This window comes from Ictidomys tridecemlineatus, chromosome 2 (genome assembly GCF_052094955.1).
Source record: "Ictidomys tridecemlineatus isolate mIctTri1 chromosome 2, mIctTri1.hap1, whole genome shotgun sequence".
Lineage (NCBI taxonomy): Eukaryota > Metazoa > Chordata > Mammalia > Rodentia > Sciuridae > Ictidomys > Ictidomys tridecemlineatus.
The window spans coordinates 72,090,155-72,106,051 of record NC_135478.1 but is presented as its reverse complement, the minus strand read 5'-3'; the positions used below and the strand labels follow the sequence as shown (position 1 = coordinate 72,106,051).

At 42.7% G+C, this 15,897-nt stretch overlaps 1 protein-coding gene across 3 annotated transcripts in view; it reads left to right on the top strand.

The window, feature by feature from the left end:
* Crkl (CRK like proto-oncogene, adaptor protein) overlaps positions 1 to 15,870 on the top strand; it is a 38,647-nt gene extending 22,777 nt beyond the window's left edge. The window contains exon 4 of one of the 3 annotated variants that reach the window (XR_013434585.1): positions 5,641 to 5,691. Coding sequence is in view for 2 of the 3 variants with exons in the window: in XM_005334491.5 (XP_005334548.1) it covers positions 5,641 to 5,775 (135 nt within the window). In the remaining variant the exon portion in view is untranslated. Of the gene's footprint in view, positions 1 to 5,640; positions 9,291 to 15,730 lie in introns of those variants that run through there. The other 2 variants (XM_040289258.2, XM_005334491.5) reach the window with 2 other exon arrangements.
* Positions 15,871 to 15,897: the final 27 nt, after the last annotated feature.

Here is a 15,897-nt window from a genome sequence, read left to right as displayed (position 1 = left end):
ATGTCCTGTGAATAGAATTAATTAAATAACTAATTTGTTCATTGCAGTACTAGAAATTGAACCCACCAACACTGTATCACTGAGCTACATCCCAGCCCTTTTTATTTTGCTAAATTGCCAATACTGTCCTCAAATTTATAATCCTTTTTCTTCCACCTCCAAAGCTGCTGGGATTACAGACATGCACCACTACTCCTAATTTCACTTCTTCGTTAAAACTTACATTCTCTTGCATCACAGCATAATGTCCTATGATTCCTTTGACCTCTGCCTCATTCTAAAATAAAATTCCTGTTTTCACAAGAACTGTTAACCAGTAAGCAGCCCTTTTAAACCTTGAAGGATAATAGAAATTATTTATTTATTTGGTTGGTTGGTTGGTTCTGGAAATCAAAACCAAGTCTTTGTACATGCTAGACAAGCATTTTACCACTTAGCCACCCATTTCAGCTCCGATATTAGAAATTTTGAGGAAGAGACCCAGTTTTTAGTATTAAAAACAAGTTAGAGAGCTGGTCATGGTGATATATACTTATAATCCCAGCAACTTGAGAGGCTGAAGCAGGAGGATTGCAAGTTCAAGGCAGGCTTCAGCAACTTAGCAAGGCACTAAGTAACTTAGTGAGACCTTGATTCAAAATAAAAAGTAAAAAAGGACTGGGAATATATCTCAGTGGTAAAGTGCTCCTGAGTATAGTGCCCCTTCAGTACAAAATGAATAAATAAATGCCTGTTAGAGCTGGTGTGCCTATAATTCCAGCTATTGGGAAGACTGAAGCAGGAGGATTGCAAATTTGAGGCCAGCCTCAGTAATTTTAGAGAATGCAATCTGAGGATATCAGTATGGGATGTGAACGCTGGTAGGGAAGCATACAAACATTGTGACAACCAGTATTTTGGCCTTCCAGGGCCTTGACTACTCCACGAATCAAGTGCCAGAAGTCAGATGGTAGTTATTCCTAGGACACACTCTGGACTAGAGGGATGAAGGAAACTACTGCTGACAACAGGAAGTGCATGCCCTCTTGCCTTCTCTTTGCATGGTCTAGACAAAGAACAGGACTTTGTATTTGCTTCCTGGTCAACAGTTTGTTGATCCTAGAATATATGCTCAAAAGTTTATTTCCCAATTTCAAATGTAGATAGACAAAAACAACCATTTTGACATTCCTGTCCTGTCCTGTCCTGTTCTTTCTTTCGAGTGCTATGGATGGAATCTAGGGCCTCACACATGCCAGACTCGTGCTCTACCACTGGGCTACTTTCCCTTTGGACAATTCTAATAATGATTTGGATTGTCCTTTTTTTTTGTTGTTGTTGTTGTTGTTGTTGTTGCCATGTCATATTTCTATAGTGGATTATTTATTGTCCATCCTACAATGGACAAAACTTTTTTGAAGATAGGAACTGACCTGTTCATTTTACAAGCAGTAGAAATTTAGTAACTCTTATTAAATTGATTAGTTAGGATTTGTGGAGAATATCCTGTAAAGAATGCCAAAGTCACCACTTAACTGAGGTATGACTATTCCTGGCAAGTTTCAATATGTAGCTCACCTTTAACTCAGTCTTCTCATTGTCTTCCTCAGCTGCTGTATCTATCACCATAATTTATAAGACTTGTGTTTTCAGGCCTCTGCCTCATCTCTCATTCACAAATGCTATTTTTCCTGTCCCTTCCTCATTTCTGAAGGCTACTTTGTTACTGATAAGGTTGATAACCTTGCTTGACTGATTCCCACTCTTCCCTTGGTGCTTCCAAAGGGCATGGCCAGCAGAGGGATCTCTATTCAGGAATCTCCACTCTTATAATAATTACCATCTACTTTCTTGGGTGTTCTAGTTAATAGTTCCCATGTCATATTTCATTTAAATATTGTAAGAGCCTTCTAAAGTCAGAAGGAAACTGACTTGGGGTCACTTCTGCAGTGTGCTACAGTCACAGAGCCACTAAAAATGGCAGAACTAGGACTTTCAGGCAGTTCTGTCATGCTTTAAAGCTCATGATGGACTGCTTCACTGTTGCCACTTTATATTTATTCTAAGGAGACCAAAGTTTTTGTAGATCATAGATCTTATTTTTATTTAGGTATGTCTTACATTCAAGTTGTGTCTTTATGTATCCTCAGTACACAATGTAGAACATGGCCCAGGGCTCTAAGCAGAGTAAACATCTTATCTGCAAAGACTACTGGGAGCTGCCTGAAGGGCCTTCATGTGTTCTTTGTTTGCATTAGAGGCTTCATGGGGACCTTTGAGTAGTCTTTAGGACTTGTTTGATTTTGCTAAGAGTCACTTAGTTTCTGTCTTCAACTGTGAAAGAACAGATCTGAGATTTCTTGGTATTAGCTTGGTGATTCCAGGCAAAAGCCAGGAATGTGAGAGGTTTTTATTTATTTATTTATTTATTTTGTCGTGCTGGGGATGGAGTCCAGGACATCATTCATGCTAGGCAAGAATTCGACTGCTAAGCTACATCCACAGTCCTGGAATGTGATTTTTAACTTCTTGAGATGTTAAAAGATATTAGCATATCCTTGAACTTGTCATATAGTCTATATCTGGGAAAGAGCTTGGCAAATTTGAGAAATAGAAAAGAAGCCAGTGTGATTGGAGGGGAAAGGCAGAGTGGCATGGAATGAGGTGGCAGAGCCAGATTAGGCAGAACCATGAAGATCAGAGTGTAGAAAGAAGGAGTTAGAGGAGGTTTAAATAGCAAAGCAGTGATTTAATTTTGTTTATATTTTAAAAGATCAATCTTTCTGTTCTAAGGCCCTTAAACCAGCAACTTGTGCCCTTAAGAACCTTTATTAACTGTTTGGCTGTTTATACCCAGCATCAGGTATATGGGCCTACTAGTTTCTAATCTTTTCCCTAATTCTTATACTTTCCCAGAAACTAGTTTGCAAGAGATTCATAACATACACAGAGTGCAGAATGATTCAGCAGTTTCCCTCCTTCAGTGGACCATATGGTAGTGGTATGTATTAGGAGTGAAGAGGTGACTGTAGAAGAGCAGAGAGAGAATGGAGCTTCATTGGGCATGTCTGCCAGAATCTTGGAGGACAAGGTCCTGATCTCACAGAAGCTTGCTTTCTACAAGTATCAGTGGGAACTCAACTGGTGGAATTACTTTACAGAATTCCACGCAAAAGAGGAGCAGAGGGAAAGGAGAGCATGGGTGAAATCTTTGCCTTCAAGTGTCACAGAACATCAGAAAGGTAGAGCACTAGAATTGGGCCATCAGGAGGGTCTTGGTAAATGAGAGCAATATCCAGAGTATGATGGATGGGGTTTAGCTGGAGGAAAGGAGGTTAGGAGTTGGGATGATTGGGCTCATGTAACATAGATGGTGGCAGATGGCTCAGAGCTTGGTGGCTGGGTTGATAGAGCCAGGTAGTGAGAGGCTGTGGGAACATAAGGTGGGAGTGATTATCAAGAGGTGAGAGCACATTCACTTAGGCTGGTGGGATAAACTGACCCAAGAAGAGGTGGCAGAGGGATGCTTGGGGTGGGGTTTTCAGGTAGCCAAGTTTTATTTTCTCAGATTTGCCATATATGTAACTTAGGTCAACTGAAATTAACAAACTTGAGGCAACATATATGTCCTTTGGGCACCTGGAATCTACCATTCCAAGTGTAGTGACCCACCTAGTAACCAGGAAAGGAAGATGTAGTGCTTCCCAAGTCCTGTGTTAGAACCAATGCAGTGGCAGGCTCCTGGAGAACTGGCCTTCACGCTGTATGGCCCCCAGCTGTGGCAGGTGGATTTCTAAATTTGCCTCCACAATTGATTTGTTAGACTGGGAGCAGAAGACGACTCTTTTCAAATGAAATATTACATGGAACCCAAATTACAACATGAAGTTTATTTTTTTAGTGGTTCAATGAATTAAATTCAGGGCCTCAGGAATGCTAAGTATGTATTCTGCTGCTGAACTACCCATACCTAAGAATTGCTTTAAAAAGGAATTAGGGGGGCTGGGGATGTGGCTCAAGCGGTAGCGCGCTCGCCGGGCGTGCGTGCGGCCCGGGTTCGATCCTCAGCACCACATGCAAATGAAGATGTTGTGTCCGCCGAGAACTAAGAAAAAATAAATAAATGTTAAAATTCTCTCTCTCTCTGTCTCTCACTCTCTCTTTAAAAAAAAAAAAAAAAAAAAAAAAAAAAAAAGGAATTAGGGCTCAAGCGGTAACGCGCTCGCCTGGCATGCACGGGGCGCTGGGTTCGATCCTCAGCACCACATAAAATAAAGTCCACTGAAAACTGAAAAATAAATATTTAAAAAAATTCTCTTTAAAAAAAAAAAAGGAATTAGGGGGCTGGGAATGTGGCTCAAGCAGTAGCGTGTTAGCCTGGCACGTGCATGGCACTGGGTTCAATCCTCAGCACCACATACAAATGAAAAATAAAGATGTATCCACAGAAAAAAACTAAAAATTAAATATTAAATTCTCTCTCTCTCAAAAAAAAAAAAAAAGAATTAGGGGGAGCTGGGAATATACCTCAGTAGTAGAGCACTTGCCTAGTATGCTTAAGGCCTTGAGTTTGATGTCCAGCACTAAAAAAAAGAGGGGGGTGGTAATTTAGTTTTGTATTGGGCAGGAAAAGTTGGAAATAACATTATGAATGGTAGATTTGGTCTTATTGCCCTCAGCATCCAGTTTATTTATGACTTTGTTTGTTGCAAGTGGTGGTAGGTTTTTGTTTTTGTTTACAGAACACAAAGATAGTTTTGTTTATTTTTAAGCTTTGACCTTGCTATTTTGCAAGAAAAGCTTTTTTCCAAGGAAGGTCTACATTAAATTAACTTACCAAGACAGTATGCCAAAAAGACTATAGAAAATTTGAATGTGTGGGGCTGGAGTGGTGGCTCAGTGGTAGAGTGCACGCCTGGCATGCATGAGGCACTGGGTTCGATCCTCGGCACCACATAAAAACAATCTAATGTATCCACCTAAAACTAAAGATAAATAAATATTAAAAAAAAAAAAATTTGAATGTGCTTTTTATAATAACTTTATAAAATGTACTTTTAAAAAAAATTAGAGCCAGGTGCAGTGATGCACGCCTGTAATCCCAGCGGCTCTGGAGGCTGAGACAGGAGAGTAGTGAGTTCAAAGCCAGCCTTAGTGATGGCAAGACACTAAGCAACTCAGTGAAACCCTGTCTCTAAATAAAATACAATATAGGACTAAGGATGTATCTCCGTGATAGAGTGCCACTGAATTCCAGGTACCAAATAGACTTGGACCCTTAAAGCACCTTCCCAGAAGTCTGTGGATCTCCAGAACAGTTTGAAAACCACTTCCCAAATCAAATTCCTGCTTTCTCTTGATGAGCAGACCTTATCTGGTACCTATCCTCTGGCAGTAGATAGAATTTCCATCACCCTGCATTTTAAGATGCTCAGAAGTGGGCTTCCCCCAGTGACTGCTCCATAAAGGGAGTAAGAATCAGATCAGGGAGGCATCATTGCTGCTCAGAGTCTTGGTGACAACAGTTCCATCTGATATGAATTTGAGTAGAGCAGACATACATATTTCTGTTGGGAAAAAATTAATTTCTTTGGATAATGCTTGTGATTTTTCATATTTTCAGAACAATACTAACTTTGTCTTCTTTCTTCATCCCTATAGGTTGGTGACATTGTGAAAGTCACCAGAATGAATATAAATGGCCAGTGGGAAGGTGAGGTGAATGGGCGCAAAGGGCTTTTTCCTTTTACACACGTCAAAATCATTGACCCTCAAAACCCAGATGAAAATGAGTGATTGCTGTTGCCCTGTTTTCTGCTGCTTCATTGTTCTGCCTGTCATAGTCTCCTTTGAAGTGGGAAAGCATTCTCTCTCATAGGCAGGTTACACTGCATTGCCAATGTCCAGCTTTCTGCAGACTGGCGATCTCTCATACACATTTGGAATGCACACAGCGGCTGTGTCCTGGCATCTGTATTATAGTTGTATTGTCAGAGTAGCCGATTTTAGAGTTTTTTGGATCATAAACTGGAAATGCTGGTGGAAGCACACATGTGGAGAGAAGCTGACAAGAAAAGGGTCTTCCTTCTCATCGCTGCCCTATTTGTACTTGGGACTGATTCTGTCATGTTCATCAGAGAAAGCTTGAGACCGTAGTGAGAGATCCTGCATGTCGCTGTTCCACAAAGTGGTGGCTCCACCACCAACTTGTTTTTCTTGAACAACACAGGAAGTGAACATTAAGGAAGAGAGAATTCTGTCCTAGGCACCCTGCCCCCCGGCCCCCAAATCTGGCTTTTCTTTCATTTTCTTTTGGTTTGGTTTGGTTTTGGAAGACTAATTGGACTTGTGTGTTCTGAACAGATTTTTAAGTAGCAGGTTGGATTTTTGTGATAGTCCAGGGAATGGCACTGCCTCTGAGCTTCTAAATTGAAGCTGCTGTAACTAAAGGAATATGAAAAGAACAGCTCTGAAGTGTAAAGGCCTTTATTGTCTTGGTTGTCAGTAGTACCTTGTTTTACCATGTAGAAAATAACACAATAAATCAGCAGTCAGTGGTGGGCCAAGCTATGTACACAGGCCTCTTGGATTAGTTTGTCCCCAAAAACATTAGAGTCAGAGGTAATTTGGGGGAAAGCCTTTGCTTACCTTGTTTGCCAGTGATGGGTGGGGGTGGGGTTGAACATTTGGCTAATTTTCTGTCCCAATTTTCAGTAAATGTACCCCTTTAAGTTATATGATTTAAATTTCGTTTAAAAGTGAGGTTAATAGAATCATTGAATTTCATTCACTGAAGCCTACCCAGTCCTTGATGCTCAGTCTTCCTGGGCTGCTGGAGAAAGATGGTGCTGATGCTTCCAAATAAAGGAAATGCTAACTGGAAATTGGTTCATTCACTTGAGGTCTAGTGTTATAGTGACTAGGAAGAACTCTTAACCAGTTTACCATTAACCATTTGTTACTTTATTGTTTTAAAGTATTTTCCTATTAGCTAAAAGAGACCTGTTTTTTATACAAGCCAGCTCTGGTACAAATGTGGGACTGATGTCTGCTGAGCATAACAGATAAAAATTCTGGAACCTTTACGCAGTAAAAATTCTGGAACCTTTACGCAGTTCATTCTACTTTCCCTCTGGACCCTAATGAAGACAAGCTCAGCTCAAAGTGAATACTGCAGAAATGTAGCAGCAACCTAAAGAGTAATTCTAGCATTTATGGGGCATCTGCTGCAACTATAGCCCTATCTCTGAAAGCGCTTAGGTTTTGAGGTTCAGAGTAATGTATGCTGGTGACAGAATCAGCAAAACAACCAGTTTTCCATTTCTTTATTACTTTGTCTTTAAATCAGGCTGATAACTGCCATATTAAAGAATCTTAAGAGTCTTCCTGTGATAAAATAACAATCAGTTGGAAAAAATACCACTGTGGCTATCTGTCTGTGGTTTTCCTAGAAAATGGTTAAGAGATCAGCTATCTACCCAATGAGAAATGTGGCCACCTCTTACAGTTGCCTTTTCTGGCCAAGTCTGTTTAGTGGGTTTGTTCTAAGTTCAGGCCCAGCCTTACACCCACAGGTGGTGGGAGTATGACAAAATCCCTACACTGCCTAGAAATACTGCTTGCCTTTCAGCCCATGACCTGGTTCCACCCTGCCTTCTTGGCTCCTGCATCTGAGTGGAGTGTCTAGCCTTGATCAAAGAGGGCACAAACCCTAAGGCCTTTTAAAAACAGATATAGCTGAAGGGCTTGGCACCTTTTGATTGTTAACAGTTGGCTCAGAGTACAAGTAGTAAATGGCCATTTTAGAAAGCAGGGTTTCCTTTCAGCCAGGTCTATTGACCAATAGCAAGATCCACCCTGTAGGATGTGCTTCAGAATCAAAACACTCCACAAACCTGGAGTTCGTTTCCATAAAGAATTACTTTAGCCAATATAAATGTCTCCAGGGTTACCTAGGAGATTGAGAGCTCAATCCAGAATAAGTCTTGAGTTCTGAGCTCTCAAGATGTGTGCCAAAAGTAGTAACTTTTTGACTTGAGAACCTTATCAGTTTTGTTTTGTTTTGTTTTTTTAACTAGGTGGAGAAATTCTATTTTTCACACCAAATAGTGGAAAGCAGCACCTTTGCCTTGGCTTCAGTGCTTTGGTTCCCACTAGTCTAGGAAAAAATTTTCATGCTTCATAGAGCACTGCAAATTTGATGCAGGGGTGGGCTTCCTTTTTTAACTGTTCATTATTGTTACCTGCTCTGCTTTCTTGTGTTGTAGAAGATGATAATGGAAAATAATTTAAATTAACTCACTATGATTTTTCACCTGGGAAGGAAACAAATTATGTACTAGAAGGTATTGATAGTCTGATTAAAAACTTACTTGTCCTGGAAAGGACCTCCACTACAGGAGTCATCCTTATTATTTGTGCGCTGTTTGGTAACCACTTGACAACATGGTTAACAAAGAGGGTGCATTGATCAGCTGCTGTTGGTGACTTTGGCCGACTAGACTCAACACCTTCTGTGCTCATGGAAAGGAGGAAAGGACTGCTGCACCCTCCTTGGATCTTTGCACCCCTGGCACTGTGCTGGCCTTCCTTTACAGCTGTTTACAGACAAGACAGGCCTGAGACAAGATGGCCACTGCTCTTGTAACATTTGCTCAGAGGAATATGAACATTTTATTTTTAGAAAAGGGATGATGTGTTTTTGTGCCAGGTGTTTATAATTTAATCCTTTAATATTATGTTCATTAACCTCTTAAAATGAGTGAATTCTTGATTGTTTTAACACAGTACCTAAGACTAATGCTTTCTGTGGACATCATTGAGCTCTGCCTCAAACTCCACCCATTGGGACCGGAGAGCCATGTCCCTGGTAACTGCTGTCAGTGTGAACACTGAGCTGGTTGTATGTTCTAAAGGAGTAGAAGGACAGTTCTCTGAGACAGGATCGTTGTCCCTGCAGGAGGAACAGTGGCCTTGCTTCCTGACGGTCTTCACTGTGTGTTTTAAAACAACAACGTAAAACTCTTTTGACCTGTAACTTAAAGATCATAAACTTCAGGCAATAATATTTTCTCTGTAAGCTTTTAAAATTATTTTTGGGGATCATAGCTTGTTTTATTTTGTGCTATAAAATTAACAGTATTAAATGACTTATATTCTTAGAATACATTGAGTGTCTTTTCTTAACAGATTAGTGCCTTTTTATTTTTGTATTCCATTTTACGTTTCTGGTCCCAGCATCAAAACCCTTGTTTCCATGGCCTGTTTGTACATTGTCTCAATAAAATTTGCATCAGCCGGTGGTGGTGGCAGCTTTGGTGTTTCAGTGTCTACTCAGTCAGCTCCTACCAAGTTCCCCAGCTGTTAAGCAATGGTGAAACCCCTTGTGTTCCTCAGAGCCCTCCTCCCCCTGTGCTGCTGCCACTGCCACACAAAAGCACCCCCTTTCCCAAACTCTGATATTTGGGTCCTCTCTCCAAAAGAGAAAAAGAATCTTCTCCCATTGTATGGGTATAGTGGGTGCTATAGGAGAGCCTGGTGCTCATTCTTGAGGCAGTGGTTCCTGTGTGTTGTACCACCATGGAGAAATTGGGTGTTTTGGGGTGTTTTTCCTTCTGGGGACCCATATCTGAAGGCTTCTGTTAAGTATTTGTTGAGCATAAGCTAACCAGAATTAAATGGTTTCAAGCAGAAGTCCTGGAAAGCAAGTAGCCCTATCCTAGGTGGGGAAGGATACTTGTTCAGCTTTTTTGGGGGGGGGGGGGCGTGGTATTGGGGACTGAACCCAGGGGTTCTTAAAACACTAAGCCACATTCCCAGCCCTAGTTGTAGATAGACACAATACCTTTATTTTACTTCTTTATGTTTTGTGTTAAGGATTGAACCCTGTGCCTCACACATTAGGCAAGTACTCTCCCACTGAGCCACAACCCCAGCCCCTCCCAGCCCTTTTTTATATTTTATTAGAATTAGAGACAGGGTCTTGCTTAGTTGCTTAGGGTCTCCTGCCTCAGCCTCCCAAGCCACTGGGATTATAAGCATGTGCAACCTGACCTATCCTGTCTGGCTTTCTTAAATCCAGATCCTTTTCTGTTTCTGTTAAATATGATCTTCCTGATAAACTTTGGGGGAACTTCAAGGGACACTTGAGGTGTTGGTGAGTCCTCTGACCTCCCTTAAAGACTTACATATCCTTCAGCCAGGTCTCTGTCCCCCACATCCCTGTTATCTTTGACTTCCCTTTATTCTGGTGACTATTAGTATTGAGAAGTCCATATTTTATGTGTGTGTGTATGTGTGCATGCACACAATACTAGGGATCAAGTCCAGGATTGTTCCACCACTGAGCCACATCCCCAGTCCTTTTTCTTTTTTACTTTGAGGCAGGGGCTCCTTAAGTGCCATGGCAGGCCTCAAAATTAGCAATCCTTCTAACCTCAGCCTCCCAAATTGCTGAGATTATAGGTGTGTGCTATTGTGCATGCTGAAAAATCCAAATTTTCTTATGGTAAAATCTCGGTGCCAGTCTGTATGCTGCTAAAATATAGGGATTGAAACCACTGAATTACACACCCAGTTTTTGTTCTTTATTTTTAATAGTACCAGGGGTGCTTAACCATTGAGCCACAAATCCAGCCCCACCTCCCTTTTTTAAAAAAAGAATTTAAATTTTGAGATAGGGTCTTGCTAAGTTGCTCACCTGGCTAAGTTGCTCTGACTGGGTTTGAACTGGTAATCTTCTTACCCTAGCCTTGTGAACCAGTTTTTTGTTTTGTTTTGTTTGGTACTGGGAATTGAACCCAGGGGCACTTTACCATTGAGCTATCCCAGCCTTTTTTAAAAATTTGAAACAGGGTCTGGCTTAGTTGCTGAGGTTGACCTGGAATTTGTGAGCCTCCTGCCTCAGCCTACCCAGTTGCTAGGTTTACAGGTATGTGCCACTCCAACCAGAAAAACATGACTTAAAATCAAAACTGTGAAGTTATTCTGGAAGAAACGATACTCCAGAGACACCTATGAAGAAGTTTGGAGAGGTATGTCTTGGCCAACAATGTTGGGTTTCCTGTATGCCAATCCCTGGAAGTGGATCTGATGTATGGCTTTCCCTCCACCTGTCTCCCTGCTGCGAGGTAGCATTAACTTCAGAGGCCAGTGACCAGAGTTAGAAACCTTGACACCTCTAGGCTTCTCACAAAAAACATACAAACTGGTTCTCTCTTGAGGGCAAGTGTATCATTGGAGGTTCACAAGAGCTGCACTACCCTAAGCTCTGTTGTGCTCTTGAGATCCAACATCACCTTGTCAAAAAGAAAAAAGGCTAGGGATGTAGCTCAATGGTGAAGCACCTTTGGGGCTCAATCCCTACTATTGTGCCTGCACACATGCACACTGTTTGCGGTGAGCCCAGTCCAGTTCCGGAAAAATTCTTGCTTGCACATAAATGGGAAAGTACAGGGAATCCAGGCCAGGAACTGCCTTGCTGTCTTAATGTGACTTTCTCTTTTTTTGATCCAGATTGTCAGGACCTCACCCCTCTGCCCTTAACACCACGGCCCTCCAGCAAGCACTGTGTTGATTTCATGAATCTGGGCACTGGAGGTTTTTAAAAATGGCAGTGAGGTTTGAGAACAACTGTGCCAGTGAATCTCTTCATTCTATGCTGCTTTAGGCTCCTGGAAACTATCTCCAAGGGGCTGTAGTTCATATTCTGCCAGATGATGTTTTAGGGCACGGCTGAGATCTGCAGGTCTCTGAACTAACCCAATCAGAGAACTGGGAATGTGGCCACTGTTGCTGGATCCTGGCTCTGCGCAGGGTCAAGGTACCTGTCCAGGCAATTCTCCTTATTCCCACTTGCCTTTATTGGGGGCGAGAGGAGGGGACCCCAAGGTCCGGATGGACCTGAGCACCATCCATCTGCAGTGCAGTGTGCCAGCTAAACTGGGATGGCATGAGGAGGACTGTGCTGAATGTGGGCTGCCACATGCAGGGTCCTTGGAGGCATGCTCAGTACCTCCACTGATACACCTATCCTGGCACTGCTGCATCACCTGGACTTGGACCCCCGAACTCACTGGTTGGTTCTTGTGCCAGGCTCCTTGTCCTCCAGACCTCTTAAACTCAGCCCCTTGGCCCCAGATTGACCTGTCTGTCCCTGTTGGTGGTAGTCAAGATGTGGGGACCTCAAGAACTTGGTACCAAGAAGGCTGACATTGCATTTGGATGGGGTGAAACAGAAAGGCCCTGGTCTGGACTGGGGTGGGGAAAGGGCAACCCTACGTAGGATGGAGAGCAATCAAGCTCTGGAGGCCCAGTTCTTTCTGGGTCTGCCTCAGACTCCAGAATGGATTTGACTGGTCTTGTGTACTCCAATGCCCTTGACTCCTGGCGTCCACAGAACTGAAGGACCTCGGAGATGGGGTTTTTCAGGGCAGAACTGGCACATCTGCCTATCTCCTGGTTGAGGGTCCCAGTAGTGGCTGCTGGGTGGGTGGGGGTGGGGTGGAGAGTAGGAAGTGATGGAGATTGATGTGAGGCCCAGTAACAGAGTTACCCTTCTCCTGCGCAGTTCCTGGGACCATTACATTTGCCATTTCAGGTCTTAGACTTTTAGCCCTAAGTAACCTGTGTCCTTGTAACGCAAAGAGAGGCATAGGAGTGCCAGGCTCTACAAACGGGCATGGTGGCACACCAGCATCTCTGGAGGCTGAGGCAGAAGGATTGCAGGTTCAAAGCCTCAGGAATTCAGTAAGGCTGTAAGCAACCTGGTGATACCCTTTCTCAAAAATATTAAAAGGACTGGGTCTCGCCAGCTGCCTGCACTGACAAGATGAGCTGGGTTCAAAAGAGCTGGCTGCAACATTAAGCTAAGAAAATGTTGAGAAATCACACAATACAGAAGTATTTTTCATGTTGAGGATAAGATGGTTCTGCAACCTTAAGGGTCAACTTCCATGCTGAAAGGCAATGGAAAGAGTGCACTCAGAATCTCTTTAATTTTACGGGAAGGGGGGGGCACCCACAAAAGAGATTCAATGGAATGTTCTTCACCAAATAAGGCAGGGGATAAGATTTCAAAGGTGGAGTCTTACTTTGTGATGTCTTGTTGACAGCAGATTGATTGACATCTTGGCAAGTCACACCCATTTCAGATACTATGTGGGATCACAGAGTGAGGGAAGAGACACACTTACATCACACAGACCAATCAGCATGCAATGCCAGACCTGTTCCCTTATAGCTCCAATATGCATAGTTCATACACACAGCCTATGGGTGGCTTGTGACAGCTGGGGATGTGACTCTGGTTAATCACCCTTGGGTTTAATCCCTGGTACAAAAAAAAAAAAAGAAGAAAAGAAAAACAGGGGGATGGACATTAAAATGGGCATAGGCACCGGAGGGCTGGGAAGTGGGTTTGGCTAGGACAGAGATCCAAAGAGGGCAGTCCCCAGTCAGCTAGGGGGAAGCTGTGTAGCTGCAAAGTCCAGGAAACAGAGTGGATATTCTGCCCAGAAACTGCCTCTAAGGCCGGTACCAAGAGGAGCAAGGGACAGGGCTTCAAGCAGTGGGACTCAGCCAGGTTCCTGTGTGAGAGCCCTTTAGGAATGGTGAGTTTCAGCTCATCTGAGCTCAAGGATAGCTCAAAGGAATTTGAGGAGTTCTTAGGCATTACAACTGAAAGAAAAACAGCATGCAAAAGATGAATATATATATAACTGGCCCCAGACTTGCTCTGTTTCCCCTTAATCTTTCAAGAGTCATTCTGTAATATATAAGTAGATACATCTGTATATTCTTTTTTAAAAATTTTTAGATGTCGATGGACACAATACTTTTATTCATTTATTTTTATGTAGTTCTGAGGATCAAACTCTGTGCCTCATACATGATTGAACTCAGCCACACTTTACCACTGAGCTACATTTCAATCTTTATTATTTATTTCTCACTAAATTGCTGAGGCTAGCTTCAAATGTATGATCCCCCTTCTCAGTTGACTCCTTCCCGAGTGACTGGGATTACAGGTATGTGCCATCATGCCTAACTCCAATTTTTTCTTTCACACAGACAACAAAGATTACTTGCTCTTCTGCACTTTCCTTTATCCTTCCCCCCATCTTTCTGACCCCTACCCTCAGTACTGGCAACTGAACCTAGGGGCTCTCTACCACTAAGTTACATCCCTAGCCCATTTAGTTTTTGAGAAAGGGTCTTACTAGGGCTGGGGTTGTGGCTCAGCGGTAGAGTATCACCTAGCACGGTGAGGACCTGGATTTGATCCTCAGCACCACATAAAAATAAATAAAATTAATTAAAGATATTGTATCCATGGGGCTGGGGATGTGGCTCAAGCGGTAGTGTGCTCGCCTGGCATGTGTGTGGCCTGGGTTCGATCCTCAGCACTACATACAAAGATGTTGTGTCCGCCGAAAAACTAAAAAATAAACATTAAAAAATTCTCTCTTTTTTTTTTTTAAAAAGATATTGTATCCAACTACAACTAAAATATAAAATATTAAAGAAAAAGAAAGGGTCTCACTAAGTTGCCTCGGATGGCCTCAAACTTACTTGCAATCCTGTCTCGGCCTCCTAAGTAGCTCCCCCAATCTATTTTACAGGTTGTTATGGATCAACATACTAAATATCTGTTCCTTTAAATTGGTGTGTAGTATCTCATGAGATGGATGTACAGTCACTCATCTAATCATCTCCTTTCCAATCATAGGTGATAACGTGCATTAAAATGAGTTTCCCTGAGTGAAAGTGCTGAGTCAAAGGTGCTGGACATTTGCAATTTTGAGAGCTGTTTGGTCAAATTGCCCTCCATAGATATGACCTCAGTATCTACTTTCACCAGCAATATATAAAGGCCAGAGGGACAGAGCCTATACTCCAGCAGTATGGGCTGACTCTGGCCCAGCCCTTGCCCTGACTTATTCTAGTCCAATAGCAGCCATAGTTGTTGGTAATGTTTCTTTCCTAAAGACATACACACATGTGGGGTTGGGGTATAGTTCAGTGATAGAGTGTGTGCTTAGCATGCAGAAGACCTGGGATTCAATCCCCAGCATGCATGTGTGTGTGTGCACGCACACACACGTACACACACACACACAAAGAATTTTTGAAATTAAAGATATGTAGCTGGGGCTGGGAATGTGGCTCAAGCCAGAATGCTCTCGCCTAGCATGCGTGGGGCGCTGGGTTCGATCCTCAGCACCACATAAAAATAAAGACGTTGTGTCCACCGAAAACTAAAAAAAAAGACATGTAGCTGGCCATGGTGGCACACTCCTGTAATCCCAGCTACTCAGGAGGCTTAGGCAGGAAGAGAACAGGTTCAAGGCCAACCTGAACAACTCAGCAAGATCCTGTCTCAAATTTAAAAAAAAAAAAAAGGTTGAGGCTGCTGCTGGGTAGTAGAGCACTTGCCTGGAATGTGCAAGACCCTGGTTTTGATCCCTAACACTGCAAAAAATAATAAATAGATTAAAAAATTAATAAGCAAATAACAGATGCATGGTTAAACAAAACAAGAACAAAATACCTTACCCTGCTACATTGCTCCTCCTTGACCCCTCCATCCCAATCCTCCTTCATCTCAGGCCCCTACCCAGAACCTAAAGCACAAACTGGACTGGACTGGCACATTCTGAGTTCCCCAGAATTTGCCTTCCTTCCTCCTTGACTGCCCACACTGTTCCCTCTCCAAAATTGCCTTCTCCTCTCCTCTGATGAACTCCTACAGGCCTGTCTGTCCTCAGTTCCTGCCACCTCCCTCCATGAGGATTGGAAGTAGGACTGACTATCCCAGAGCTTGGAAAAAGAACAAAATAAGCTACAAAGTCAGCAACTCAAGGAGGGTTAAAGCTGCCTGAAGAGGCTGGCGGAACTGAAACTGGCCTGGAACACCTA